The sequence below is a fragment of the Microcaecilia unicolor genome, chromosome 6 (assembly GCF_901765095.1).
Source record: "Microcaecilia unicolor chromosome 6, aMicUni1.1, whole genome shotgun sequence".
Classification (NCBI taxonomy): domain Eukaryota; kingdom Metazoa; phylum Chordata; class Amphibia; order Gymnophiona; family Siphonopidae; genus Microcaecilia; species Microcaecilia unicolor.
The window spans coordinates 73,313,665-73,341,333 of NC_044036.1; the positions used below are offsets into that span (position 1 = coordinate 73,313,665).

The 27,669-nt window shown below is 43.8% G+C and overlaps 1 protein-coding gene across 6 annotated transcripts in view; it reads left to right on the forward strand.

Annotated features, from left to right (window-relative positions):
- Window positions 1-27,669, forward strand: part of CCDC18 (coiled-coil domain containing 18) — a 251,047-nt gene that overhangs the window by 138,361 nt on the left and 85,017 nt on the right. For all 6 annotated transcript variants that reach the window (XM_030205711.1, XM_030205709.1, XM_030205710.1 and 3 more), the window contains 2 exons: window positions 8,675-8,752; window positions 16,265-16,381. In XM_030205711.1, the coding sequence (XP_030061571.1) occupies window positions 8,675-8,752; window positions 16,265-16,381 (195 nt within the window). The remainder of the gene's footprint in view (window positions 1-8,674; window positions 8,753-16,264; window positions 16,382-27,669) is intronic.

Below are 27,669 nucleotides of genomic sequence, written 5' to 3' on the forward strand. Positions count from 1 at the left end.
TGCGTAATTTTATTAAAAGACGAGCACAAGACGAATTAGATTTAGAAGAGACAACTCTCGAGTTAGCAATGCGTAGGGGAGGGGGCAGAGGTAGTATCTCCCGGATATATCTTGCACTATTGGGCAGGACAGACCCTCAAACTCTTTATCATAAAAAATGGGAAAAAGTTTTGCAATGTACGCACCCTAGAACAACCTGGATGAGTAACTATAAATATCTGCTCAAGGTATCCCCAGCACAATCTATCAATGAAAATGGCCACAAGCTATTGTATTGGTGGCATTATACCCCAGATAGATTGCAAAAGATATATCCGGGGACCTCGGGAAAATGTTGGCGGGGATGTGGTTTTCAGGGTACGTTCTACCATATTTGGTGGACGTGTCCGAAAGTGGAATTGTTTTGGGAGGCAGTAGTGAAGTTGGTAAATACAGTGTTACCTCAACCATACCCAAAGAAAGCAGAACATTGCCTCCTCCATTTCCGGCCTAGCTCACTTCCCAGTGGACAACACAGATTGGCTACTCAGTATTTTGTGGCGGCCAAGATAGCCTTAGCCCGAGCCTGGAAACAAGCTGAAACACCAGCACTACAACTGATAGCTCGCAAAGTGGACTTTCTGTATCAGATGTCGAAATTAACTGCTAAGAGGAAAGGCACCATGAAAGTATTCACGAACATATGGTCAATATATGAACAATCTCAGGAATCAGAAGCAACGCCACTGACGGGGGGAGGGAGGGGGGGAGGGGGACCATGAACAAGAATTGGTTACTGATATCTGATGTTATTTTGTTATGGTTGTACTGTGCTATATTACCAATAAAATATTTGGAAAAAAAAGAAATTAAAAAAAAAAAAAAAAAATGAGCTAGGAGCTCCAAGACTTATGCCTTGGCACCCCTAGGTAGGGAGGCCAGGACACTAGACTCGTTTATTTATTTAATACATTTATAACCCACCTATCTAAACATCTAGGCAAGGTACAATAAAACATTCATTAAAAAAAACACAAACAATACACAGTCTTACAAATTGCAAACTCTAAAAACTCGAAAACCACCTATCAGCCAAATGCCGTAGAAAATAGCCAGGTTTTTAGCAGTTTCTTGAACTGGGGAGCAGATGCTGACTGATGCATAGCTAATGGTAATAAATTCCACAAACAAGGACCTGCAATAAAAAGAAACTTGACTACGAATTTCCTCCGTGTACCAGATGAAAAGATGGAATGACCAATACATTCTGGTTTTGAGCCTGTAATGCCCGAGAAGGACAATAAGACTGCAAACCGTGCACTAAGGCCTCGGGAGCAACACCCTGCCACGCTTGAAACACTAATAACAAAAGTTTGAATTCAATGCGCTGCTCCACAGGCAACCAATGCAGCAACCTCAACTGTGGTGTGATATGCGCCTCCCAACCCAAACTCAAAAGAACCCATTCAACAGAGTTCTGTGCAACCTGCAAGGCCCGCAAAGTTGTACGCAGCAAACCACACAACAAAGCATTCCAATAATTAAAAGAAGGTGACACATAACTCTGCAACACAGTACAAAAATTCTCCATGGAAGAAAATTTCCAAAGTCTAGATATCATCTGCAATTTAAAGAAAATAACCTTAACCATAGCAGTTACCTGTATTCTAAAAGACAGCCTCATATCCAAAATCACTCCTAAACTACGCAGCGAGGAAACCACCAGCACAAAAACAGAATCCAGAAATAGGACATGTTCCCCTAAATGGGACAACCACAAAATTTGCGTCTTTGCTACTTTCAACGAAAGACCATTTGCATGCATCCAAAGTTGTACTGTCTGAAAGGAAGTCCTCACCAATGCAATAACATTATCTTTCTTAAAAGGAACTGGAAACAAAATTGAAGATCATCCACATAAAGACAATAACTAACCCCCAGATCAACCAGCACTTGACACACAGGATGCGTATGCAAGTTAAACAATATTGTTGATAAGCAGGAGCCTTGTGACTCTCCAGAAACCACAGGTACCCACTGTGAAACAGAAGTACATTGAGCCACCTGAAACAAATGACCTGTTCAAAAGGACCAAAACCAGTCCAGAACCTTACCTGCAATCCCAAAAGAATGAAGACGTTCTAACAGCATAGCATGATTGACCATATCAAAAGCAGCAGCAACATCCAATGATATCAACAAATGCTCTTGCCCCTACTCAAAACCAAGACGAATTTCATCAGTCATTGTAAGAAGTAAAGTTTCCATATTATGCTTAGATCGAGAGCCAAACTGGCATGAATCCAACAAAGACTATTGCGCTACAAAAATCATTGAGCTGAAATAATGCAATCTTCTCAAGCACCTTCACAAAAAACACAAATTAGAAATAAGGCGAAAGCTATCAACCCAATCCACACGCAACAATGGCTTCTTCAACAAAGGATGCACAATTGCTTTCTTCAAAGTCTCAGGGACAATAGCTGCAGCCAACATCTGATTAATAACCAAAACCATAGAGTCTGCAATATCTGATATCAAAGCTTTAAATATCACAGTAGAACATGAATCCAATGCGCAAGAAAAAATATTAATTGCCTGTATTACCCTGATTACTTGCTGCGATGCCACAGATTGGAATTCATTCCAAAGTTCTGCTCCCTCTGTTAGAACTAGAATCTGTCACATTAGATGGAACCATTGCACACATTCTTGTCTGGAAAAAGTCAGCTAAAACCTGACTCAAAGGAAAACAGTCCTTATTGACATGCAGAACTACTAATGACTGAACCAAGGGAGGAAGACCAGACTTCTATGCTCAGTGCCCACATCCAGTCTTACCAGCTCTATATGAGCCTTTACTTTGCAGTCTTTGGACCGCAGTACACTAAGTCTCGCAGATGCTGTCCCACAGGAGCAAGCCGCAGAGCTTCACCAGTTGGCCAGCAAGCAGCTGGAGTTGTAGAACACATCTGGCCAGAGGGCACGTATGACTCCTTTGATATAGCATCCAGACTCTCTCTCCACTATGGGTGTAGGGATGTGCAGACTTTTATGGATGCATGTCTGTGACCTAGAACCACCGTTTCAGGAGAGGTTGGCAGATGTTCCTTGCCAGGGTGAGAACTTGTTTAGATATAAGGTGGAGGAGGTCGCTTCTTTCATTAAGAAACAGATGGACACCATCCAAACTCTGTCTTGGCACCTTCCAGCTGCATTCTCTTCCTTATGGAGATTTTTGAGTGGACCTAGATGATGAACCTACTACACTCAAAGGCGTAGGTTTCTGCTACCTTCCAACTCTGCCCAGCAGCCCCAGATCCGGCATTGTTGGCCTCACCAACCCTGTCCTCAGAAGCCCCAGCTGGTGCCTCAGTCGAAGCATAGGATGAGGTGTTGACTGGCTCCAAGTGAGCATAGCTGCACTCAAAGTAACCGTCCCAGATGGCCTACCAGTAGGGTGAGGCTGAATATATTTTCCTCCGACTGGTAGGTTCTTCAAATAGTGGCGTCAAAGACCACCAAATTGTCTACTGAGAGTGTCATCACTCAGAGCAGTCAGGTACTTGTAGAGGAAATCTCCTCCCTTCTCCAGGCCAATGAAGTCAAAATCATGCCACCAAGGGACAAAGGGAAGGGATTCTATTCCAGATACTTTAGGTGCCCGAGAAAAATGGGAAGGATTTCGTCCCATAATATACCTAAGGGCCATGAACAAATTCCTGATCAAAGAACAGTTCAGGATGATTTCCATGGGCACCCTTCTCCCCGTGATTTAAGAAAACGATTGTCTATGTTCTCGGGACTTAAAAGATGCCTATACATGTTTCCTTTTCTGGACAATTGGCTGGTCACAGGAGGGGGCATCAAAGTCAATGTGCCTAACTATTCGGGTGTTGGAGTTACTAGAGTTTGTCATAAACTACCCCCAAGTCTCTTCTTCCAGTACAGCAATTGGAATACATAGGAGCCATACTAGATACATTGCAGGCTCGGGCTTTTCTTCCTCAAGCAAGAGCAGAGACCTTATGAGTGCTGGGCCTTGCAAGTCTGAACCAGCAAGCAGTGGCCCTCAATCGGCTTATGTTGCGATTGATGGGCCACATGGCCTCAACAATGAATGTCACACCGATGGCACATTTCCACTTGAGAAAAGCCCAGTGGACCCTAGCTTCCCAGTAGTCTCAGGTGGCAGGGAACCTAATGGATGTCATCCGGATTCCTCTGGAGTGAACTCATGCTTTTCAATGTTGGACAATTCTGACAAATTTAACTATAGGACTACCATTCCAAATGGAGCCTTCCGCATCTTGCTGGCTTCCAGGAAAGACTCCACTAAGAGATGTTACTCAACTGCTTTTGACTCCTAACTCACTTGCCCTGTCCTTTATGCCTTGTAGCGCTATAGAAATGATAAGTAGTAGTAATTAAGTGGAGGAGGTTTTGCTGCCTGGTGTGAGGTTACGGTCTTGGATCCCCTCGCCTGCCCTTCACAAAACTGCTTGAATACCTCCTGCACCTCTCTGAGTCTGGTTTGAAAACCAACTCTGTAAGGGTTCATCTAAGTGCAATTAGTGCTTATCACTGAGTGGGAGGTAAGCCCATCTCTGTACAGCCTCTAGTTGTTTGCTTCATGCAAGGTTTGTTATTGACAAAACCCTATATCAAACCTCCACCTATGTCGTGGGATCTAAACATTGTTCTCACCCAGCTGATGAATGCTCCTTTTGAGCCTCTTGATTCTTGTCATCTGAAGTATTGTGTTTCTGGTATTGTGTTGCCAAGACTTACTCCCTAATTTCCGCTGTTGATTGATGCACCCCCTTGTCCCTTCCCTGTCTAGCTCATACTGTTAGATTCTCCTCCCCCTTTTTACATCTTGTATGCTTTTCTGTGCTTTTACCTTTGTAATTTTTACTTAACTTTCTGTAAGCCACATTGCGCCTGCATGAGTGGGAAAATGTGGGATATAAGCAACCCATAAATTAATAAATAAATAAATAAATTAGCATCTCTTTTTTAAAAATCTTTTCTTTATCCTTCATTATTATAAAATATATTTTGGAAAAGATATGTTTTTAGGATTTTTCGAAAACAGGTATATGTATCCTCTAATCTTAATAATTTTGGGAGACCCAAAGTGAGGGCGATAGAAAAAAGAAAGCTGACTTTCATGTAGATTCCTATCTAGCCCTTATTGATGATGGAATTACTAACCTGTTATCTGTAAGCGATCTAAGAGTGCATATCGGTGCATATGATATAGTAAGATTAGCTAAATATGATGGGATTAATAAATGTAACGCTTTGCATGTCAAGATGTAGATTTTAAATTTTATTCTGGCAAAAGCGAAATAGGAAAGCGCCAAACCCCTAAGAGAAAAACTACACTGGCTCCCACTAAAAGAACAAATTACATTCAAAATCTGTACTCTGGTTCATAAGATCATTCATGGCGAGGCCCCGGTATATATGTCAGACCTCATAGACATACCAACCAGGAACACAAAAAGATCATCACGCACATTCTTGAACCTCCATTACCCCAGTTGCAAAGGACTTAAATATAAATCAATATATGCATCTAGCTTTTCTTCTCCTACATCGGCACACAACTATGGAATGCACTACCAAATGCCATAAAAACAATGCATGACCTGGTAGCCTTCCGGAAATTACTAAAGACCAACCTGTTCAAAAAGACTTACCATAATGATCCTTCATAAATGACCTAACATCAAAACTCTACCAGAACCAGACAAAACCAAACTCTCTATACCTGTTTGCTTCAATCAATTTGTCACTAATGAACATTAATGCATTACCCCCTTATCTTTCATGCCTGAAATGAACTGTTTATCTAACTTACTTTACAATTTATTTCAACATTTATGAACTTTAAATGTAATACTACTTTGTACTTCTCCGGAAATGGCGTTCGCCATTACGGCATAATGTAAGCCACATTGAGCCTGCAAAAAGGTGGGAAAGTGTGGGATACAAATGCAACAAATAAATAAATAAGCCAGTGAAACTGGTATAAAAGTGGTGTAATTCTGTCATATTTCGATGCTCGACACATAACACGTGCTGCAGTATTTTGTACCAATTGTAGACGTCTTAGATTTGCCTTTGTGATGCCTGCATAAATAATATTACAGTAATCTAGACCTTACACCGAGTTTCATCACAATATAGTAGTTCTCCGCACGCACCCTAAGCTCCTTCTTAAGACAGTGCCGAAGTTCCACCTTAATCAGTTGATTGTTCTACCAACATTTTCCCCAGAACCACACGCCCATCCTAGCAAGAGTGTACTGTATACCTTGGATTGCAAGCAAGCCTTAGCCTTCTGTCTGAAGTGGACTAAAGCCCTTAGACAGTCCACCCAGCATTCTGTTTCTTTTGACCCAAACAGAATGGAAGTAGCCATCAACAAATGCAGAATTTCAAGTTGGCTAGCAGATTGCATCTCCTTTACTTATGCCAGGCTGGGCTGACTCTAGAGGGTCATGTCAAGGTTCATAATGTCAGAGCCATGGCTATGTCGGTAGCCCACTTGAGGTCAGCCTCCGTAGAGGAGATTTGCAAAGCTGTGATCTAGTCATCAGCCCACACATTCACGTCTTTGAACAGGATACCTGATGAGACAGTCGGTTTGGGCAACCAGACCTGCAGAATATGTTCAGTGTCTAGAATCCGACTCCACCCCTCTAGGCCCAGTTTTCTTCTATTCCAGGCTGTATCTCCACAACTAGTAACCAGATTGTTTGTGGTTGATTGAATAATAGACCTGGTAACTGGAGATTCCCAGCTAAGAGAATATGACGGCCTGCTTGTCCTCAGAGAAAGCAAAGTTACTTACCCTGTAGCAGGTGTTTTTCGAGGACAGTAGGCCAAGTATTCTCACATACCCTCCCACCTCCCCTTGGAGTTGTATTCTTCAGCTTTTTACAATGACTGAGGGACCCGCGCTTGTGCGTTATGCGGTGGGACATTGTTAGAAACGTCTTTTTCTCGCTAATCATCGTCTGCACCATGATGATGTCACCCAGCTGTGAGAATACTTGGCCTGCTGTTCTTGGAGAATACCTACTACAGGTAAGTAACTTTGCTTTCTCTGAGGACAAGCAGGCCGTCATATTCTCTTAGCTGGGAATCTCCCGTTACCAGGTCTATTATTCAATCAACCAGAAACAATCTGGTTACTAGTTGTGGAGATACAGCCTGGAATAAGTTACAAGGCTGGGAGCGCTGAGATTAGCCTTCTTATGGTCTCTGAGTGGATCTGGATGTGGGACTCTCTCATGCCAGGGGTGGTGGTTGGTGATCCCTGGCTTACTTACATGATGACCTCCACTTTCAGAAATATTTAGTTCAAAAGTGGCAAGATTTTGAAAATAATTTCCAACATGTTGATACACCTGGACTTTTTTGGGAGGCCATGAAGGCAGTCTTACGGGGCAATGTTATTCTTATGTCTCCGCTAGAACAAAAGCGCATCACTCAAGCTATTGTACACTTGAGGAAAAATATCATTTGGCCAAGCGAGCTTATATTGCTTCACCGAGTCTGGCGGCCAAAGAAGCCCTTGTGGTCACTCAAGCATCCATTAATGCTCTTTTATCTTAAGTTTAAATATTATCATTTTGGCAATAAGCCTGGGAGGTTGCTTGTCTAAATTACTAAAATGCATTCTCCAGTGTTGGCTCCTGGATAAGGCTCCTGTTTTAGCTCACTGGCGGCCCTTGATGATCATGCAAGCTGCAGTGGAGCATCGTGAAATCCTTGATTTGGACTCCCACCCTTGTCAGCATTTTACCTTGATTTGGGAACCTTTTTGGACCAATTTTTTGTTGCCTTTAGCTCGTAGTAGGCTTCTTAATCTTAGGTCTTTTTTTTTTGGGGGGGGGGGGGAGGGAGGATGGAATGGGTGGTGGAATATTGTTTCATTTTTCTTGCATTGTTCTTGCTGTCTTATTGTGTTGTGAGATTGTATTCGATTTTTGCTGGTTGGAAAATAAAAGATTACACACACCACACACGTTAAACTACCAATTAGAACTTAAGAAGAGGCAGCTTCCTAAAATAATCAGGTCATCTGCATGCATCTAAAAGCTGATAATCAGCTAAACAGATTCTTCAGTGCAAGACCTTGTGGACCAATGGGGCCTCTGGGGCGGTCCCTATAGTCATTCTAGTTTTTTCAGCTACTCTTTTTATCTGAACCCAGGCTCATGACAAAGGGAGAAGTAGATGAGAGGAAGAGTCGCATGCTTGAAGATCATGGCATTGCTTGGTAGGCGAAGAGAATGCATTTGAAAACGCCCACCTTCTTGAGGATATGCCTTCCCTTGTGCATGCCTCCTTGCAATTGCAAACTAAATGAGTTGCACACTGAAGTTTATAGAATACTGCTTAGTGCCCAACTATCACTTAAGTGCGTAACTGTAAGTCATGCACGTAAGTGCTAGTATTCTATATAACATGTGCAGTTGGCACCTACATTTACACACCAAGTTATAAAATGAGGGGGAAACTGTCTATAGCAATTGTCTCTTTAGATATAAGAGAGCACCAGTCATCTACCTGTTCTGTTCCTGGCCTCTGGAATGCCTTGCCATAGACAATTTGTGTATATAAATTGTTAAAGAACAGTTGAATTAAACCTCAATATTTAATGCTATACTTATAGGAGTTTGAAAAGCAAAATGCAAAAAAAGATGAAGCTATGAAGAAACTGCAAAACCAAGTCGCTGATGAAACAAACAAGGTTAGTGTACTACTGTTCCTTTCCTTGAAAAACTCTTTGCAGCACCATATTTTCTTACTCTCATTCATGGTGAATAAGTGATTAACCATGTTCAAAAGAGCAGTACTAACTAAAATAATATCACTATATTATTCTTTTCATAGTTAGTTGTAAATTCTGGGGTTAATATTCAGTGGGACTTACTTGGGTAGGATAAGTCCTGCTGACTAGGAAATACCTGGATTTTCAGCAGCACTAATCTGGATTTTGCTGCTGAATATCTGGGCAGGTCACTGTAGCTCTATTTGATTAGTGCTGGGGTGGTCCGGGGGTGGAGACGGGGCAGACGCTTAAGTTATTCGGGCACTACCGATACTCAGTGCTGGTGCCACAATAAGTTCCAGGCACTGCGAAAGACCTGGATATTCAGTGCCAGTACCTCAATAAAGGCCGGCACTGAATATCTGGGTCTAATTCAGCCTGCACCAGGCATCATTAAAAAAAAAAAAGCTCATCACAGGCTGAATACTGACAGGTCTATTGTTATTTTTCATTTTATTTCATTCCTGTGAATGTATTTGTATTAGTCTGTGAACTGTGCAAGGTTTCTTCTACCACCATGAATCTATTAAAATTAGGATGTAGCAGCGCTGACTCGCATCAGAACCTGTTCCAAATATCAGTTTGATGAATGTAAAATATTAATCTAATATGTACAAGTTGAGAATGTATTCAAGATTTTTAAAATGGTATTGGGCATTATGAAAGACATATGCCTATTCCAAAGAAATTGAAAACCATGAAATTAAATTTTTTTTTTTTTTTAATTATTTTTATTGAGATTTTTATAATGCAAAACAAACCATAGTCATAACTCATCATACATCTTTCATAGGCTTAACTTAACCTTGTTTCATTAGTTCAGTCATATATCCCCCCCCCCACCCCCACACCCTCTCCCATCCCTCCATCCCTCCCACACTAGGGTGAGGATAAAAGCTCTTCTCTCACAAGCTCATATGGTTGCCAAATTTTCTGAAACAGCGTGACCTGCCCCCTTCTCATGGCTGTTAATTTTGACATCTGATAAATAAAATCCACTTTGCGAGTCACCAACTGTAGTGGTGGTGTGTCTTTCTGCTTCCATGCCCGGGCCAGTGTAATCTTTGCTGCCACAAAGCATTGAATAGCCAATTTGTGCATGTGCGCCTTCACTTTCGGGGGTCTAAGATGGAGCAGGCAGCATTCTGCCCGGCCTGGGTACTCCACCTTAATGATCGTGTGGACCATGCATAATACCTGAGCCCAGAACTCTCGAACCTTTGGACAATCCCACCATATGTGTATGAATGTCCCTTGTGTCCCACACTCTCGCCAACTCTCTGCTGATAGGCTAGGGTATATCCGTTTAAGTTTTTTCCGGCGTGTAATACCACCAGTATAAAAAATTTTATACCCATTTTCAATTAGTGGTTGTGCGATTGATGGTTTCAGCAGAGATCTATAGATATGCATCCAATCATCTGGAGGGAAAGCTTTATGCAGCACCCGCTCCCATCTAGCCACATAATAATCCTGTGGAGATGCAAGCAAGAGCAGTGCCCTGTTTAGTCTAGTTACACTTCCTCTCCCCCCACCCCCTCTTATTGCTCTCTCTAAATTAAATTAATTATGAAAATAGATTTAACAATGTGATCCAAAGATAAAGTTATAAAAATGGGATGATATTTTGAGTCTCATAGGTATTGCAGCATTGTTAGTATAGCTGGAAATAGGCCATACACGCCGAATGCATAAATATTAAGATCTCCCGAGGAGGAAGTGACGTCACGTCAGCGAATGGCTGAATAAAATCTGAGGTCCCGCGATTCAGCCTGTAAAAATCAATAATAAGCTGCAAATAGCAGCGAAACTCGATACCCAGAACGGGAATCAGAGGGCATAGCAAACACCCTACCTTGCGATGTCCACGAACCAGATCAAAGAGCCAAGTCTGTCGGTGTTCTCGTACCAGCAGCGGCAGAGGGCTGCAGAGACGCTGGGGGAAGAAAATGGCGCCCATGCAACAGCAGCGAACCAAAAGCCGTCTGACCCTTTCCAGCGGGAGCTAATAGATGGCGGGAACGCGGCCACTCCAGAAATCTGGGCCAAACTCTGTGGCTGGATAGAAGAGATTAAAACTGGCATAACAGATATGCGCCAGGATTTTGCACAGCTGGGAACGGACCTCAGAGCGGAAATAGCTGAACTGGGAGCACGTGTAGCAGAAACGGAGGCAGGAATGGAGGAATGTGCTGAGTCTGTTTCTGTACTGGAGCAGCAAATGCAAGATCAGAAAGCGGAGACAAGATATCTCCTGGATAAAGTAGAAGACCTCGAGAACAGGAGTCGTCGCGCAAATATCCGAATCAGAGGTGTACCAGAGCTTCCTGAATACAATGACTGTGTGCTGATCACGCAGGGGATAGCGGCCCAACTGTTATCTACCTCAGCGGTGCCATGTGCTCCAGTCTCTCTACGTCTTGAGAGAGCACACAGGGCGCTGGGGATGAGGAAAACAAACCAGCCGCGGGATATAGTTGCCTGCTTCTCAGAATTCCAGCAAAAAGAAGCGGTAATGAAGAAAGTGAGAGAGGCTGCCCCGATAACATGGGAGGCCTACCCCATTGAAATATATCAGGATCTATCTCCAGCAACTTTGAAGAGAAGAAGCGAGCTGCGGCCATTAACAGCAAAACTGAGAGAGGAGGGGGTGCCCTATAAATGGCAGTATCCCTTTGCCCTCACATTCATGCAAGAAGGCAAACTGCATCGAGTGACCTCGATAATAGAAGCCCAAGAATACTTGAGTCAACAGGGGGAGGAAGAGATGGCCCAAGAGAAGGAACGCCTAACTAGGCCACCACTCAGCAAACCGAATTGGCAGAGAGTTTCACAAGGGAGAGGCCGCCTGAGGCGACAGCAATCGGGAAAGCAACTGGTGGAACGTAATGGAAAATGAGGAGAACGAACTAACACTCGATTGGAGTTACAAATGCATGGAGAATAGCGCACTGAATACAGTAGGACACTCGCGAGCATAAGAGACGATTCAGCAGCACAGGCTGAGGGAGAGATGGAGACGACTTTCCTCTACAAGAGACATGCCTCATGATGGTAATGGGGTTTGTCGACATAGGACTAGGGAAGAGGGGGGAGGTCGGTGCAGGGGAAAGGGAGACAAGCTTGGTGGAGGCTGACCAGGGGGAAGCGGAATAATTGGATGTTATGTAAATGTTAAAGGTTTAAATACCCCTATAAAGCGTAAAAAACTGTTTAAAGATATGACAAGGTTGAAAGCTGATGCGATTATGATCCAAGAGACTCATTTGAGAAAAGCACATGAAAAGCTAGTGAACCACAGGCGATACCCTTTACAGTTTCATGCAGCAAGCCTCAACTCGCAGAAAAACAGAGGTGTATTAGTGGCTTTCTCTGATGCTAATCCATGGAAAATAATGAAAAGTGTAGCGGATAAGAATGGCCGCTACCTACTGGTGATAGCATCCCTCTATAACAAGCTATACACCTTTCTTACTATATATGCCCCAAATGAGGGACAGGGGAGTTTTTTGGCAGAACTGGAGGGATTTCTACAGAAACATGTAAAAGGGCTATTGGTGATTGGGGGGGACTTTAACCTCACGGTGAATCCTGCCTTAGATAACTCAACGGGAGGAGCGGGGTACGCAAAGAAGGATAGGTTGGCCCTAGAAACATTCATGGCTAGGGGGGGCTGGTGGATCTGTGGCGAGCAACACATGCACGAGAAAAAGACTACACCTACTTTTCAGCATCACACAACTCATATTCTAGGATAGATATGATACTGGGGGATGGGATAATAGCAGGGGCACTGCGCAAGATTAATATTGAACCGCGTACTTGGTCGGATCATGCCCCAGTGGTAATGGAGATAGGGATAGATAGCCACCACACTGGGACGAAATACTGGCGCATGGACGAAGCTATCCTCCGGGAACCACAAAATGTGCAAGAAGTTGAAAAGTATATTATGGAATATATAGAATTCAATGACATAGGGGGAATACACCTGGTAAGCTTATGGGAAGGGCTAAAAGTGGTACTGCGTGGTCAGTTAATAGCGCTGAGGGTGCACTTGGGAAAGACAAGGGGGGCACAGGAGGAATCAATAAGGGAGAGTATAAAACAACTAGAAAAGTCTCATAAAGCAAATCCCTCTGATTCTAGGGTGAGTGAGCATCTACACAGGTGCAACTTGAGACTAAACGACTTACAGTTGGCTGAAATAGCAAGTCAGTTAGAGCAAACGAGACAAGAACATTATGAGTTTGGAGGTAAAGTGAGTAGACTGTTAGCTAATAAACTCAAGCAGCAGAGGAGTCGCACCTATATAGGAAGCCTCAAAAATCAGGCAGGCCAAACCGTCAGTCAGAGTGAACAAATTCAAGAGCTATTCTATAACTACTATTCTAAGCTATATGACTCAGAACAGAATGCTACAGGGCCTGAGATAGAGGAATATATCAAGGGAATAGAAATACCCCACTTGACACAGGCAGAGCAGGAGATGCTATCAGAGCCTATCACATTAGAGGAGGTGGAGCGGGCTATCAAGGAACTTCCCCTTGGAAAAGCGCAGGGTCCGGATGGGTTCCCGGCTCGATTCTATAAGCAGTATAAGGCCTACTTGGCACCACTACTATGGAGACTCTTTAAAGCATTAGAGCAGGAACAGGAACTTCCACATTCATGGAGATTAGCAGCGATAACCCTAATTTTGAAACCTGCAAAAGATCCGCAGGAGTGCGGCTCCTATAGGCCGATATCGCTGCTCAATGTTGATTATAAAATATTCACTAAAATATTAGCAACGCAGCTGCGAAAAGTACTGCCCAAGCTCATCCATAGGATCAAACAGGATTTATTGCAGGGCAACAGGCCTTTGATAATATTAGATGTTTGCTCCATGTTATACAGCAGGTGAGGGAGGAGGAGCTGCCGGCCCTGCTTCTCTCGATAGACGCAGAGAAAGCGTTTGATCGAGTGGAATGGGACTTCTTATTCGCAGTGTTGCATGAGGTGGGAATAGGGGGGAATTACCTGAGATGGATTAGTTTACTCTATCAAGCCCCACTAGCCACACTAAAAATTAATGGATCATACACCAAGCCTATAGAACTGCATAGAGGAACCAGACAGGGCTGTGCGGTCTCGCCTTTGTTGTTTGCCCTTTTTATGGAGCACTTGGCGTGCGCAGTTAGGAGAGATTCCAACATCCGGGGAGTGACGAAAGGGTTGAGAGAACATAAACTAATGTTGTTCGCTGATGATGTGCTCCTCATCCTGACGAGACCTGCAATCTCAATTAGGAGGGTAACAGAGGTAATGGAACACTTTGGAACACTATCAGGCTTTAAGATCAATACTAGTAAATCTGAAATATTGAACCTAACGGTCTCGACACAGGAATCAGCTAGGATGAAGACAAACCTCCCCTTTGTGTGGGCGGTGAAATCCATTAGATATCTGGGGGTGCAGGTGATGCCAAGGGTGGAAGAACTGTATCAGGCAAATTACCCAAAGAAGGAGGCGGAACTGCTGGCAGAGCTAGATAGATGGGAAGGGCTAAATGTCTCTTGGATGGGAAGAATCCAAGCAATGAAAATGATGTTGCTCCCCAAAATGCTATATTTATTTATGGCACTGCCCATCCCAATCCCACGTAGCTTCTTTGAGCGGCTTCACCGTAAATTGTTCATATATATCTGGAGGAAACGCCCCCCGAGGGTGCGAAGGGCAACCATGTTTCAGCCACAAGGCCGGGGGGGATGGGAGTCCCAAATTTCTTACTATATTATAAGGCAGCGCAATTAAGGATTTTAGCGGATTGGAACCCATATGCGAGCAAGAAATGGTTACACTGGGAGAGGGCGTGGATGGGGACACAAGCATTAGGAGACGCACTATGGCTTCCTGGTAGAGAGCTCTTGGAAGTGGCACGAAGACTCCCAATGGGGATTAGTCATATACTGACCACGTGGTATCAAATCAGGAAACAGTGGTTCCCGGAGAGAAAATACTACCTCCAGACATCCATATCTAAGGCGCCGGGGTTTAAATTGGGAGGTACAGAGAAAGTATATTGGGAGTGGTCGAGGGTGGGGTTACATACCCTGGGTCAACTGTGGGAGAAGGGAGAAATGGTTAGTTTTGATAGGCTACAGGAGGAATATGGGCTTCCCCCCCAGAGATAGGTCTTTTACTGTAGCGTCAGACACTATATACTGACGTGCGCTAGGGAGGAGCTTGAATTAGAAGAAACAAAGCTTGAAGGCGCACTGAGAAAAGGAGGGGGAAGGGGCAGTGTAACGCAGATTTACCAGGCCCTAATACAGAGGGGGAGCCCTCAGAGACTCTATACAAACAGGTGGGAGGATATTTTGCAATCATCATACACACAGCAACACTGGGCAAAATGTTATAGACTACTATTTAAGCCATCTTTAGCGCAATCCATGAGGGAGAATGGATTCAAGATATACTATTGGTGGTACTATACACCGGATAGACTGCAACGTATATATGGGGGAATTTCTGCTGACTGCTGGCGGGCCTGTGGTGCAAGGGGCACATTCATGCACATATTTTGGGAATGCCCAAAGGTGCAGAAATTTTGGAAAGCAGTGATGACCCAGATCAATAAGGTGCTGCAATGGGTATATCCATGTAAGATAGAACACTGCTTACTGCACTTTCCTCCCACAGGGATCAAAATGATTCATCATATGCTGGTGACGCAATATATGGTGGCAGCAAAGATAGCAAGAGCCTGGAAACAGCCGAATTTGCCAGACATGAGCATGGTAATCCACAAAGTGGGATACTTGTACCAGATGTCAAAACTAACTGCATTGAGAAGGGGTAAAATGGACTTCTTTCTGAAAATGTGGCAACCATATGAACAATATATAAATGGTGGTCAGCTCAGCCAAGAAGGGGGAGGGAAGGGAGGGGGGGCAGCAGTAGTGGTATATTGTATTAGAATAGATCATTCAATTTGTTGAGCATTTAGTGGCAATCAAGAATCTGTAACGCTACATGTAGCAAGTGAACAAAGTTGGCAGTTCTTGTATGTAATTTGAGATATTTTCACTTAATAAAAATACTTAAAAAAAAAATATTAAGATCTCCCAATTTTTCTAGATCTACAGTATACCCTTGAGTGATCTCTATTTGTTGATTATGAAGTAAAATTGATCAATCACTTTTAGCAGGATTTCTAACCAGTCTAGGAGAAGATTTTGGTTTGTTTCATTTTTTTTTTTGTTAGGGTTTTTTTTTTTTTAATACTGATTGTATCTGAGAAACAAAGGGATGAAATGAGCTAAATAAGAGCTGATGGTATGCTAGGGGTCCTTGTGAACCCTGTATGGAGAGACCTATCTTAAAGGTAGCTAGAGGTGGTTAGCTGAAAAATGAGCATATTTGTTTTCTTATGTTTATGATCAGGTCAGACAATTAGATTCTGCATTGGGGATATGCAAAGAAGAACTTATGTTATATCTCCATCAACTGGAAGACAACAGGGAGATGTTTGATACGCAGTTTGCTAAAAAAGTTGAAGAGGTAAAGCAATTTCTTACAGCACTTCACAGATATTTTAATTAAAAACTGTATTGAGTTGTTGTTCTTGTGCTTTCCTCCACCCAACTCCTGGCTGCCCATGTAATATTGAACTGGACTTTTCTTTTGCATGACAATAAAGAAAAATAAACTAGAAGGAGTAATAAAGCAAAAAAACTTTGAATTTCTAGCAAGGTTATTTTTTAAATAATGAAGAGAGTGGGACGACTCATTGATTTAGCACAGAGACTCTTACACATTATGGGGTTTTTATACATGTAAAACAGGATTTGGGGGTAATTCTTTAACATAGTCACTAATGTCGATGTGCCAATTACATATGTAAATGTTTAGAATAATGTACATATACACTCAAAATTCTGTCTAAATGCTGTTCTGTAAATATCCGCTTAACTTCTATAGCACAGATTTGCAAAGGGGGTGTACACATGGACAGAGCTTAGGTATAGCTCAGATCTACTGGGGGAACTTAAAGAATACTGTAAGTTACATGGGTATCTGCAGCACTTAGGCACTAACACACTGGCTTTATGGACGGTGTAATTGCTCACACCTAAATATTAAGCATGTATAGTACGCAGTTAGGAGAATATTCATTAAATCATTAATGAAAGTAGATGCTTGCACTGCTTTCTTGAATAGACTCCTACCAGGCACCCTGTTACAGAATTGCCTTCATTATGTACAGAAATGCAACTTAAACATTGACTGGGGTTTATGGAGGCAATTCTATAATTATGTGCCACAATGGGGTGTACTTTGTGCCAATTGTATAACTACACTTAGATGCAACTAAGTCATTATAAAAATACTAGTGCAAACCCACTTTGGCATGCCAAACGTTAGGTGCGATCACTTGTTCCAGGTCAGTTGTTGGTGTAGGTGGGCACGCCTGCGTGCACTAATCAATGCACACGACTGATAGTGCACTGTGATGCTGGACAGGCATCTTTGGGGGCTCCGACTTCTCCTGTTGTTCCTGTTCATCTATGCTGCTATTGCCCAGAATCCAGATAATAATTGTCCACCAAAGTCCGCATTCTGCTGATTTGTTAAGAAGACTGTGATGTGAAAAGATCACTTTCCAGAAATTCAAAGAAGTGCATGTCTAAGTTGGATTTTTGCTGTCTGTGTTTCCTGGACATTTTTACCTCCACCAATTGCGACCCTCCTCTGACCCCACATGATTGCTGATGTCCCTTGTGACCCAATCTGAGTGATTATTTATTTTCTCTACCAGCAGCGGCAGAGCGCACTTAAGGAGCAGGTTGTGCTTCTTGGCCAAAATCCATGGGGTGAGCAGCAGGAGGGCCTTATGACTCAGGCCCGTTCCCCTTGTATTGGCATTGTCCTTTCCTGTCTTAATTTTGGGATTTTCTTCACATTAAATTGGCTGATTTTATTTATTTGTTTTCTTTTCTGTTTCTCTGTGGATTCCCCCAGGCCTATGCCTATGTTACTGACCTCTCATTGAGCTCAGTGTGCCATCCCACCGCAAGCGCACCAGGTTAGTAATTTGATTCACTGTCCTACCTCCTTCTGTCCCCCTCTCTGAGTTTGTCTAATGCTACTCTGTCTGCTGCCCTTCTTAATTGTCATTCAGTCAAGCAGAAGACTTCACTGATTGAAGATCTACTTGTCTCTAACAAATTAGACCTATTTTGTCTCACTGAAACCTGACTCCTTCTTGGAGATGGATCTTTTCTATTTCAGGGCATGCTATGCAGATTTTACTGTGCTATATTCTTCTCGTTGATCTAGATGTTGTGATGGTTTAGCTTGTATTTCCTCAACTTGGTTGTCTAGCTGAGGTTGCTGACTGGCTACAAACTCACTGTTCTTAATCTGGACAAAACAATAGCTTGTTGAATCTGTGGCTCCCTAACTCCTCCATCTCCGATACCTATTCTCTTTGGTAGGCTGGTTACTGCAGTTTCATCGTTCAAATACTTAGGGGTTTACTTAGACTCGGCTCTCTCTTTCACCCAGCAAATGTCATATGTTATGAAAATAGACTTTTATTTCTTGCGTAAACTTAGGGCTGTTAGGAGCTATTGTAATCCACCTGCTTTGCAGACCCTCTTCTATGCATTCATCAACTCCCTTTATGATTACTGTAACACTATCTATGCCAGTCTTACTAAGTCAAACATGAAATGTCTTCAGACTCTGCAAAATACAACTGCCAGGATCCTCTGCCACGCTACTTGTAGGGATCATGTAGCTCCTTTACTGAAATCCTTCACTGGCTCCCAATATCCTTCTGGATCCAGTTTAAAATACTCCTCACTTTCAAAGCCTTCCATGATGGTAAGCCCAATTACCTTGCCTCTCTCAGTATCCCTTATACTACAGCCCGTTGTCTTTGTTCACTCAATGAACTACGACTTGTTCTTCCAGCTCAAGCCAGTTGGGAGAAAACTCAGAATTCTACATTTTTCTTTCTTGCCCCCTCACTCTGGAATTCCGTATCTTGTTCACTCATGCATAGACCTCTCTCCCACTGTTCTGTGCATCTCTTAAGACTTGCCTCTTTAATTTGGCCTTCTCTTCAGCGTAACATTGATAGGCATAGTGGGGGAGTTAATCGCACAGCAGTCCCCCCCCCTTTTTTTTTTTTAGTTTTCCTTTAACCCATCAATATCTTTTTCCCATGTTCAGTTCCTTACCACCCCTGCCCTCCCTCCTACCCCCTACTACTGTTTCTTGAATGAATGTTGTGTGTATGACAATTGTTTCTTTCTGTCCTATGTAATCTTGGAATTCCTTTCTTACCCTGATTTTGTTTATGTAAACCGCTCTGATTTGTGTTCAATAAGAACGGTATAGCAAATTTTAATAAATGATAAACGATAGTGTTCTATAAGTTGTGTGCATTGTTTGGTGTCACACCCATGGCCCACCCATGTGTACACCCCCCTTTGCAGTTACACACTGTAGCACTTAGGCACTACCTTATAGAATACCACCTAATGCATACAGGGCCGGTCTTAGACCAAGGCGGCCACATAGGGCCTCGCGCCTAAGGGGGCCCCGCGTGGCACGCCTCAACTCTGCCTCCTCCGCTAGTCTGCTCCATCCCGCTCCGCTCCCACACCAACGCCCAACCCCCGCCCCGACAGCCCTCCGTCCTTTCCATTCCTGCTACCTCATGGCTTCTCCCTTCCTGGAACTGGAGGAAGCAGCATCGCGCGACGACAGCTGATTGTATCGCTGGAACCTGCGCATCCTCTTCGCCTCTTCAGTCAAGGCCAGTGCAACCTTCTTCCTCGCGCAGACGCGCACCTCTTGCCCATTTTTGGTGTTTCTGTCTCCGCCCCCTACACAGTGCAGCTGTAGCAGCAGAGCGAGGCAGGGGGCGGAGTCAGGCGACGCAAACCAGCAACGCTTGCGCCGGTCCCCGCAGCCACGGGCTTGGAATCAGAGTGGAGGAAGAGAGAACGAGATGGAGGCGAAGCGCAGCAACAGCAGAGCCTGAGACCTGTTGTTTGGGGGCCGACTCCAGCTCTGTGGCAGTGGGGCCATTGGGTCCCTGAGTAGAACACTCCTTCCCATGCTCTGCTCAGCTGTCCCTCACAGATGTGGTTTCTGTGCCTGCTGCCGTGGCTATCTTGAATAGACATGGTTCTGCGCCTATAGGTGAGGGGTCTCTCATCGATTCTGTTTCTCTTCCAATGTTCTAATGAGTGATATGACTTTTGCCTCTCTCCTTTTACCCTCCCCTTCTTGCTATCTTGAACGTTCCATTGTGGTCCCAAAAGCTCTTTCATAAATCACACAAAGCGCCAGAGAACAAAGAATGTTATAAAGATCCCTTCAAAATAATCTCACCCATCACTTCCATCCTCCCCTTCTGCAATTTCAAGTCAGTTCACTGGGCTAAGGAGCAAGATTCAAGAAGCCCAAAAACTGAAGGACCCCCCACCCCCACCCCAACTGACTCAAAAAGAAAAAAAAATGAACGCTTCCTTTGTTAAAAAAGGAAGAAATTTATAGAGGAAAAAAAACAGATAACAAATTTGAAAAAAAAAAAAGAATTCTAAAAGATTTCTATGTCTTCAATTGAGTATTGTTGCATGAAATCTACTACTACTACTATTTAGCATTTCTATAGCGCTACAAGGCGTACGCAGCGCTGCACAAACATAGAAGGACAGTCCCTGCTCAAAGAGCTTACATTCTAATAGACAAAAAATAAAGTAAGCAAATCATATCAATTAATGTGTACAGGAAGGAGGAGAGGAGGGTAGGTGGAGGCGAGTGGTTACATGGACCCACCATTGAATCATTGTCTGATTTGTAGAGGTTCCACCCCCAAACCTTCTGCCATTTGGACCACTGACCCGTGCAGTTCAAGGTCTCAGATTTATTGTTAACCCATTTAGGGGCACTTTTACTAAGCTGTGGTATAAAATGGCCTTAGCGTGCCCTTACACAGGTCTTTCCTGTGTGCTAAGACTCTTTTTATCGCAGCCATGAAAATGGCCTTTTTGTATTTTTTTTGCATTAATGGCCATGCGCTAAAGTTGCTATTAATGCATGGCCATTAAAAAGAATTTACTGCACGAGCCCTTACTACCACCATTTTGTGTGTCAGAAGGGCTCGCACGCTATCAGTGCGCTACAGTAATGTAGCTGTGCTAGCTGATTAGTGCAAGAGTGCACACTCTTCACCCCTGACACACTCCCTAAAAAAAAAATTACCACAAGATGCCTTAGCGGGTCCCACAGGTTGCTATTTTAAGCTGTGTTAGACACAGGGCCGGTCTTAGGACGAGGCGACCACATAGGGCCTTGCGCTCAAGGGGGCCCCACGCGGCGCGCCTCCACCCCGACCGCCCGAGTTACAGTCCCCCTCCCTCTGAATTTTAAAAGTTACCTCGGGTTACAGGCAGCGGCAGGCAGCAGCAGTGAAAAGCGTGCGAGCTGCTCAGCGCTTCAGGAACCTTTCTTTCCCTCTCTCAGCTCTGGTCCTGCCCTCGTGGAAACAGGAAATGAAGCGCCAAGCTCGCATACACGCACGCCAAGCTCGCACGCACGCTTTTCACTGCTGCTACCTGCCGCTGCCTGTAACCCGACGAGGTAACTTTTAAAATTCAGAGGGAGGGGGCCTGGAGCTCGGAGGGAGGCCTCGGAAGGAGGGGAGCCCTGGAGCTAGGAGGGAGGGGGGCCTCGGAGGGGGAGGGGATGGGAGCTCGGAGGGGAGGGGTGGTTGGCTCTGGGGCTAGGATGGGGCCCCATCAAATTGGTCTGCACAGGGCCCTGCACTTGCTAAGACTGGCCCTGAATGCATATACACGCACCACTGCCAGTTATTGGTGCCAATGATGTGCGCAAGTGGTACATACTTCTAGGCTCCTGGTTAAGACTGATGTGCACATAAGTTTTCTTCATAAAATAGGCATAACTTGTGTACATATCTACTAGGCATGTTAACTGGCGTTTTATAAAATTTCCCTCACATTGGGACAGGTACTTTGTACCATGTGTGTGTTCAGTTTGAAACTATTTGCTCTTGCTTTTTCTGCTAGTACTTTTTTTATTGAAAGTTAAATGCATGCCATCTGCACACTATTTTCCTCCCCAGCCTTATTTTCTCTGTGTGGCTAAACCTGGAACCAACTGACAGTTAAAGTATTTTCACTGATGTAAATTGTTTTGAGCATTGCCTGTTAAGTTCAAATGTGAATCAGGCCCTTGTGAGCGATTACTGATAATCATTATTATCCTATACAATGTAACACCAGCCTTTTAAAAAGCGCTTCAGACCAATGATCCTGACAGTGCTGGGGGAAATGGTAGAAGCTATTCCAAAAAATAGATTACTGACCATATGGATAGATATGGCTTATTGGGCAGTGCCAATATGGTTTTAGCAAAAGGAAATCTTGCCTTGCCAATCTACCACCTTTGTTTTAAGCTATTAATAAACATGTGGATAAGGATGAGCCTGTTAATATAGGGGTCTTTTAATAACAATTAGCCTAGTGGTTACACTAGAAGAGTGGACCAGTGTTAGAGCTGCACGCTGTAAACCAGAGAGATAAGGGTTTGAATTCCACTGATAATCCATGTGGCCTTAAGCAAGCTGTGGATCAGGTACAAATTTAGGGGCCCCTTTGCTAAAATTTGCAGGATTTTACCATATGGTAGCTGCAGATTTTACATCACCTTTTGGGGGTGTTCCTGCTATTTTTATTGCAGGTCACATGTTAATGTTCCCATTAGTGTACTGCACTTGTTGAGAGTTAACATGAGACCACTTTAGGAAACAGTAAATGGTCTCGTGTTAATGCCCCATTAGCCAGTTAGCATGTGGTAAGAATAATGTGCTAGCTGGTTAATGCTTCCATGCCACTGTCCACCCATGTCATGCCCCCTGAATGAAAAAAATCTGAAAAATTCTGTAGTGCTCAATTTAATGCACAGAAACAGGCAAATACCGCAAAACCCCTTAAAGCAGTTGCATGGTAGCCTGTTTCTGCACGCATTAACCATGTGTTAAGGGCTTAATGCCCTTTAGTAAAAAGACCTTTTAGATTTTAAGCTTTCTGTGGACAGAGAAGTATATACTGTACCTGAATGTAACTTGCTTTAAACTACCAATGAGCTAAATACTATATGGGAAGGAGCGCATATTCTCCGAGAACAAGCAGGTCACGGTATTCCCACATTTGGGTGGCATCATCCAAAGGAGCCCCGGTGTGGACGCTGATTCGCTGACACTAGAGAAAGTTCTAGCAGCATCCCACCTCGTGTGCGCTGGTTCCTTCCCACCCAACACTCGAGCACTGGTCCCCCAGTCTCTCTTTTTTCTGTGAGGCTAAAGGATGTATTCGTGTAATCTTCTCCTGATGCTGTGCTCTTCAAAAAAATTTTCACTATCACGAGTGCTGGTTCTTATCTTCTTTATTTTGTTTATTTCTTCCTCATATTTTTTCCCCACAGTGCAGGCTTGGTCTTTCCTCCCTCTAGTGAAAGTGGATGCATAGTAACATAGTAAGTGACGGCAGAAAAAGACTTGTACGGTCCATCCAGTCTGCCCAAAAAGATAAACTCATATGTGCTACTTTATATGTATACCTGACCTTGATTTGTATCTGCCATTTTCAGGGCACAGACTGTAGAAGTCTGCCCAGCACTAGCCCTGCCCTGCCTCTTAACCACCGGTGCTGCCACTATCCCCGCCTTCCAATCTCTGCTAAGCTTCTTAGGATCCATTTCTTCTGAACAGGATTCCTTTATGTTTATCCCACGCTTTTTTGAATTCTGTACCACCTCCCTCGGGAGGGCATTCCAAGTATCCAGTGAAAAAATACTTCCTGACATTTTTCATGAGTGTGCCCTCCTTCAACCTCATTTCATGTCCTCTAGTTCTACCGTGACCGGTGCTATATCCACTCCATTCTCATATGTGCTTTTGCCAGTCAATCATGGTCTTTCTCCAGGATTTTCTTCAGTGAAAACAGAACAAAAGTATTCGTTTAGCAAATTTGCTTTTTCTTCATCATTATCCACATAGCGGTTCACAGCATCTTTCAGTCTCACAATTCCAGTTTTAGTCTTCCTCCTTTCACTAATATACCTGAAGAAATTTTTGTTGCACCTCTTTACATTTCTAGCCATTTGTTCTTCTGCTTGCGCTTTCGCCAGACGTATCTCTCTTTTGGCTTCTTTCAGTTTCATCCGATATTCCTCTCCGTGTTCCTCTTCTTGAGTTTTTCTGTATTTTATGAACGCCAACTCTTTAGCCTTTATTTTCTCAGCCACTTGCTTGGAGAGCCATATTGGTTTCCTTTTTCTCTTGCTTTTATTTACTCTCCTTACATAAAGGTTTGTGGCCAAATTTATAGCTTCTTTCAGCCTGGACCACTGTCCTTCCACTTCTCGTATGTCCTCCCAGCCCATCAGGTCCTTCCTCAGGTATTCCTCCATTTTATTAAAGTCAGCATGCTTGAAATCCAGGACTTTGAGTTTTGAGTGGCCGCCCTCCACTTTAGCTGTCATATCAAACCAAACCGTTTGATGGTCACGGCTGCCCAGGTAGGCACCCACTCAGACACTTGACACACTATCCCCATTTGTGAACACCAGATCCAGCGTCGCTCCCTCCTTCGTGGGTTCCGTCACCATTTGTCTGAGCAGAGCACTTTGAAAAGCATCCACGATCTCTGTACTTCTTTCCGATTCCGCAGAAGGAACTTTCCAATCTACATCCAGCAGATTGAAATCACCCAGCAACATCACCTCTCTTTTCTTTCCCAACTTTTGGATATCTGTAATAAGATCTTTATCTAGTTCCTCTGATTGTGTCTGAGGTCTGTAGACAATACCCATGTGGACAGAGGTTCTTTCATCTCTTTTTAAGGTGATCCATATTGCTTCTTCCTTTCTCCAGGCCCCTGTCATTTCAGTCGCTGCGATATCACTTCTCACATACAGAGCTGCTCCTCCACCTTTACGACTATCTCTATCCTTCCTAAATAGGTTATAGCCTGGTACATCTGCATCCCATTCATGGGAATCATTGACATTTCAGTGGCATTTTTATCTTCTGTTTAGTTTTTTGTTTAGTCTCACTTCCTGATGTGTTGGTAAGAAGTGATTTGCTAAGATTGTTGTTTTCATTGCTTTCTTTTCTGCTGTCACATCTTGGCTTTAGCTTTAGCTGGGGGTGAGCACTTGAAGTGACCTGCCTCCGTATGCCACCCCCACCTTCTAGTTTAAATGCCTAGAAATATATTGTCTAAATTTCTCCCCAAGGATTTTTTTTCCTGCCACAGTGAGATGCAGCCCATCTTTACAATATAGTCTTGTTTTTCCATATATTGCTCCATCCTCCTATGTACCTAAATCCTTCTTGGTGACACCAGGCTTTGAGCCAGCTATTGAAATTTTCAGTACTTCACAATCTTTTCGCTCCCTTTCCAAAGGTAGGTAGTACTTCAGAAAAAGCTATTTGTACCAAAGGTTTTAACACCTCCCCCAGCTCCTGAAAAGATCTCTGCACGGCAAGTGGGGTATTACTGGACAAGTCATTTGTTCTCAGGTGGATAACAACATCAGTGTTTGACTCCTTAGTTTCTTCTCTGATTATAGAGATTATTTGCTTGGTACTCCTGGTAGCTGAGGAGCCTGGAAGGCATTTCACTTTACATGGCCCCTTGAACTGTGTTTCAAAGTTAATGCCTCTGATAATGGAATCCCCTAGTAGCAACAGTTTTGTGGTTTGAGTTTCAATATTAGAACTTTGGGGTTGTCTTTTCTCTTTGGGCACCTTCATGTCTTTTTGTTCCACCTTCATTGCTTTTTGTTCCACCTCAGTTCTGTTTTCAGGGACATCACAGTGCTGTAATGGAGCAAACAAATTCTGTACAGGCAACACTTGTGAGGGCGGATGCTTCTGTGCCACATAACGTAGTCTGCCTGAGCCTAGCGTGAACCATCTATTTTTAGGTGGTTTTATCCTTTGAGGCAGTGGTGAGAGGTTGTTATGATTCTGTGCAGTCATAGAAGCCATGGTAGCACTTGCTTCACAGGTCTGCAGTGGTCAGCTCGGCAAACGTTGAGACTGATGGACTACATGGCCTCAGTGCATGTCACGGCTCCATTTGAGAGCGGCCCAGTGGGCCTTAGCCTCCCAGTGGTCTGAAGCCACGAGAAAACTAATGGATGTCATTCGCGTCCTGCCAGAGTTGGCCCATGCCCTTCTCTGGTGGACAGTCCAGTCCAATTTGACTCTGAGACTTCCATTCCAAATTCCACCGCATAAAAAGGTGTTGACAACGGATGCATCCAAGCAAGGTTGGGGAGCTCATGTGGATGGGCTTCACACTCAAGGTCAGTGGTGTGCGCAGGAGGCTCATCTTCAAATCAATCTCCTAAAGCTATGGGCCATTTGGAATGCTCTAAATGCTTTCTGAGATTGACTCCAAAACCACATTATCCAAATTTGGACAGACTACCTGATAGTGATGGTTTATGTGAACAAGCAGGGGGGTACAGGATCCTACCCCTTGTGTCAGGAAGCGGTAGATACGTGGCAATGGGCTCTTATTCACGGGATGATTCTCCTTGCCATATACCTTCCCAGCAAGAACAACTGCCTGGCAGACAGACTCAGCAGGATCTTGCAACCACATGAGTGGTCTCTCAACATGGACATAGCCTGAAAGATCTTCCGAAAGTGGGGCACTCTCTCGGTGGATCTTTTCACCACTCATCTCAACAACAAGTTCTGCTTCAGGCTTGGATCACATTGCAGACTAGCATCAAATGCCTTTCTCCTACATTGAGGAAGAGGACTTCTGTATGCATATCCTCCTATACCTCTGATAGAGAAGACTTTGCTGAAACTCAGGTAAGAGGCACTATGATATGGATCGCTCCTCATTCACCGCAACAGATATGGTTCCCTCTTCTTCTGGAGTTGTCTTCAGAAGATCCGTGAAGATTGGACTGTTTTCCGACCCTCATCATGCAGAACGAGGGGTCCCTTCTGCATCCCAACCTCCAATGTCTGCCGCTTACGGCTTGGATGTTGAGAGCGTAGAACTTGAATCCCTCTGATTGCCTGAGGGTGTCTCCTGTATCTTGCGGGCTTCCAGGAAAAACTCTACTAAGAGATTTTACTCTTTTAAACAGAGAAGGTTTGCTCTCTGGTGTGAGGGCAAGGCCTTAGTTCCCTTCTCTTGCCCTACACAAAAACTGCTTGAGTACCTCCTGCAGCTCTCTGAGTCTGGTTTGAAAGCCAACTGTGTAGGGGTTCATCTTAGTGCAATTGACGCTTATTATCAGCGTTTAGGAGGTGAGTCCATCTCTGTACAACCTTTAGTTGTTCGCTTCATGAGAGGTTTGTTGTTGACAAAGCCCCCTACCAAACCTTCAGTTGTGTCATGGGATCTCAACATAGTCCTCACCTAGCTGATAGAAGCTCCTTTTGAGCCTCTGGATACCTGCGGTTTTTTATCTGGTTTTTTATGTGGCACAGAACAGGACGAACAGACGGATGCGGAAATGTTAAAGGAAATCAGGGACGCAAACAAACTGGGCAACACAATAATAATGGGGGATTTCAATTACCCGCATATAGACTGGGGTAATGTAACATCTGTACACGCAAGGGACATAAGATTTCTTGATGAAATCAAGGACAGCTTCATGGAACAGCTAGTTCAGGAGCCGACAAGAGAAGGAAAAATACTAGACTTAGTCCTTAGTGGTGCTCATGATCTAGTGCAGGGGGTAACGATACGAGGGCCGCTTGATAA